The sequence below is a fragment of the Mesitornis unicolor genome, unplaced genomic scaffold (assembly GCF_000695765.1).
Source record: "Mesitornis unicolor isolate BGI_N332 unplaced genomic scaffold, ASM69576v1 scaffold53679, whole genome shotgun sequence".
NCBI lineage: Eukaryota > Metazoa > Chordata > Aves > Mesitornithiformes > Mesitornithidae > Mesitornis > Mesitornis unicolor.
Window position 1 is genome coordinate 1 of NW_010208937.1, and position 3,268 is coordinate 3,268.

At 42.5% G+C, this 3,268-nt stretch overlaps 1 protein-coding gene across 1 annotated transcript; it reads right to left on the reverse strand.

The window, feature by feature from the left end:
- Positions 1–109: 109 nt before the first annotated feature.
- LOC104533643 (securin-like) lies at positions 110–2,330 on the reverse strand (the record flags this gene model as incomplete). The annotated part of the gene is made up of 4 exons (XM_010192689.1): positions 2,249–2,330; positions 1,787–1,965; positions 1,103–1,196; positions 110–259 (listed from the first exon to the last, which is right to left on the reverse strand). Coding segments are annotated over exons 1-4 (505 nt in total), but the record flags the coding sequence as incomplete, so codon positions are not given.
- Between the last annotated feature and the right edge of the window lie 938 nt (positions 2,331–3,268).

Below are 3,268 nucleotides of genomic sequence, written 5' to 3' on the forward strand. Positions count from 1 at the left end.
AAAGTCATCTGATACTAGCATGCTATTTGGGTAGTGAGGACAGCAGCTCCACCTCCTAACCGCTAACGAGCACTGGATGTGCTGAAACTCATGCTAAGTTTCCACTTACTAGACTCCCACGAAATATCTTCGATCTTCACAGGTGAAGGAACCAAGTCCACATGTTTGTCATAGGTCCTTTCAAATACCATGAGGGGAACACCACACAGGTTGATATTGCTTATTTTGTGCTCTTCAGACAGATCAAAACTCTCAAAGTCTGTTTGAAAAAAGACACTGTAGTTTAGTAAGTGTTCAGTAGCAGCAGCCTAGGAAGCTGCAAATTCTCCTAGATTCAATGAAGTGGGAGCAGGTCCAAAAGAATACAGCTCAGACCCCTTTTATGGGGTATTTATTTGCAGTTACACCTTAGTTGTCCAGAAGTGTTAGTATATGGGATTTTTATCCCAAGACTAGACTGCGTAACAGAACTGCTAATGTAAGGCAGGAGCTTTTAGCAGTTTCTTTCCAATCACTATACCAAGTCAAGTTCATCAAGCATGACATATGCATTTCACCAACACTGAAGCAAGTCTTTGGTACAGCAATTTTGGCACACACTTCCACATGAAGTGGATGGCTTCAGGACACACTTTGAAGGACTAAGTTATCAGATATTCTAAAAACAGCTTTAGAAGTTTCATCTTCAACTACTGTGTCCTACAGCAGTAGGATCTCTTCAGTTACAAATTACCACCTTGGCATACACTACGAAGAGAGGTCCACTCTTCAGTACTGCTTAAGTATTCCATGTAATACTTGTCTACTAATTGCCATTTAGTACAGAAGAGACTATATAACATGGTAGTTTGGATCTAGTCTCCTGCCACCATAATAACAGACTCAGACTACTACTTACCTGGAGCACAGCTACTGCAGTTAGCGATACTTTAAGACTAAGGCAGTATTTCAGAGTAGCAAGCACCCTTATGTTTAAGAAAAGGCTCCACAGAAATGCAGTGCTCCTTTGTTTGCCACAATAGCTTGGCCCGAGTCTTACAACAACGTCAAGACTCGTGAAAGGCCGATTGTTCATTTTAATAATTACACCAATAGTTCTTACCTCGAGGATCACAAGGAAACATGTTTTCTATTTCTGGCCAGTCTTTTTCAGCCAGTGCATTGCAGCTTTGTACTCCAGCAGTCTTTTCAGGAACCTTAAAAAGAGAAAGTCACTTGTTTGAGCTATTGTAGCTTCCCATTGTAGTGGCTTCCCTGTGCCATACAAGTCTACAGACAAGACTGTCTGCCATACGGTCCTCAGTTACCCCCGAATTCAAATACCTTCAACACAAATGAGCTGGAGATGGGCAAATGCTTTAGTTGAGTTTATAGAGAGCAGTACTATATATGATGACAACATCACTGCATTAGAACATTAAAGTCCTAGTACTTAACATATAAACAAGACATTAACTCAGACTATTTTCTCTAGAGCCACTTCTTTGCCATTAGGTAGCCCGTAAGCTGTTGTACTCCTTGTGCCTATGCAGTTGTACAGGTTTTGGCTAGGATAGAGTTATTTTTTTTCCTAGTAGTTCATATGATGCCATGTTTTGGCTTCATGATGAAAACAGTGCTGATAACACACAACTGCTTTAGCTGCTGCTGAACACAGCTTACAAAGCACCAAGGCCTTTTCTGTTTCTCACAACCCCATCTTCTTTCCCCTATCCCACTGATCAGACAGTGAGCAAGCTGTAAACTATGCATTCTTTCCCTCCCTATAGCAGTGCGCTGTACTCACTGTGTCTGCAGTGCAAGGCTGATTTTTCTGTCTTATCTTTTCTGTCTTGCTCCTGACCCCTCCAGTTCTATTCAGATCTCCAAGAGCCTTTCTGACAGAGTAAGATGTAGCTGGAGATGCACTGATCATTTTTTTAGGAAGAGGAGTGTTAACTGTTGCTCTTTCAGATAAGACTTTTGCTGGAGAGTGGGGGGAAGAAAAAAAAGCAACAAACTTTAGCACCATATGAACCCTAAAAGCTTGTCATAAAAATTGCTCACCATTTATAACTCAGAAGCATAAGCCACATCTATGACAAAAGCACAGTTATTTTCATTTTTGTAGTAATTGATGAGCTTAGCAGAATTGATTAGATAAGCAGACATAAGAATAAAAAAAACTATTATTGTTCAAAACAGTCAATAACAAACATTTACGCAGTACACTTGATCCCCTAATTGGCTTAGGGCAGCATAAACTCACAAGATCCTGAAGGGAGTCTTGCATGACTCTTAGTAGCACCAGCTTCACCATTCTCCTGATCAATAAAGACAAGTGTTGCCATCTTCAGCTTGATGAGACCACTCTGGAAAGCTCACATAGAAAAGAGAGGAAATAATTCTTGTCATTTCTTCCACCACAGCACACTTTTTAAACAAACCACATTAAAAACAACAGAGCTGATCCCTAGCGAAGGAACAAGCCCATACTCCACATGGTGTCACAGTAGTTCAGCTACAGACCCTGATGTTTGAGGGCATTGTTAGTGCACATGATAGGCTTGTGGGCCCAAATGAGCCTGGACAAGTTTGGGAAAGTAGCAAGGTCTCACTAGCAAGCTTACACAGTAACACCTAATACTTTTGGTTTGCTTTGTCACATCTTTGCAGTGTTTTATCTGTTACCTCAGTACACCTCCTAGCTCAGCAATCCAACCCTTTACTCAACTTATAGCACTTGAACAGCCCAGAGTAATGCCAGTTATTTTACTGACAGAGACATCTTTTAACCAGAAAAAGAAAATACTAGAAGACACCCTACACAAATAGACTCCCTCACTACTGTTTTTCAGTCCCATCTGCAACAACAGATCAGAGCATTCCCTTGCACTGTTAACAGCAGCCAGGCAGCTCTCATCTAGAGCTGATCAGGGCCATGACACAGGTAGGTAAACAACTCCTCAATCGAGAGGAACACCCAGAGAAAGCTACTTTTAATTGATATAGCTTGAAATTAAAAGCTGAAGCACAAAGTCAAAGCAAGACTTACAGCCACAGATCTCAGCACTCCCCTTGTTTAAGCCACCACCTGGTCGCAGGTCTAGGGCCCCTTCCTCCCGCACTCGGGGGTGATCCCGGCGTTAGCCACGTAACCCCGACCGCCTTCCCAGCCTTCCCCGGGCTCACCTCAAGAACCACCAGCTGCAGCGATAAGGAAGAGGGTCACACAAAGAACAACCAAAGCCAGTAGACAGTACCACTGCCTCTACCCGCCCGCAGCTTT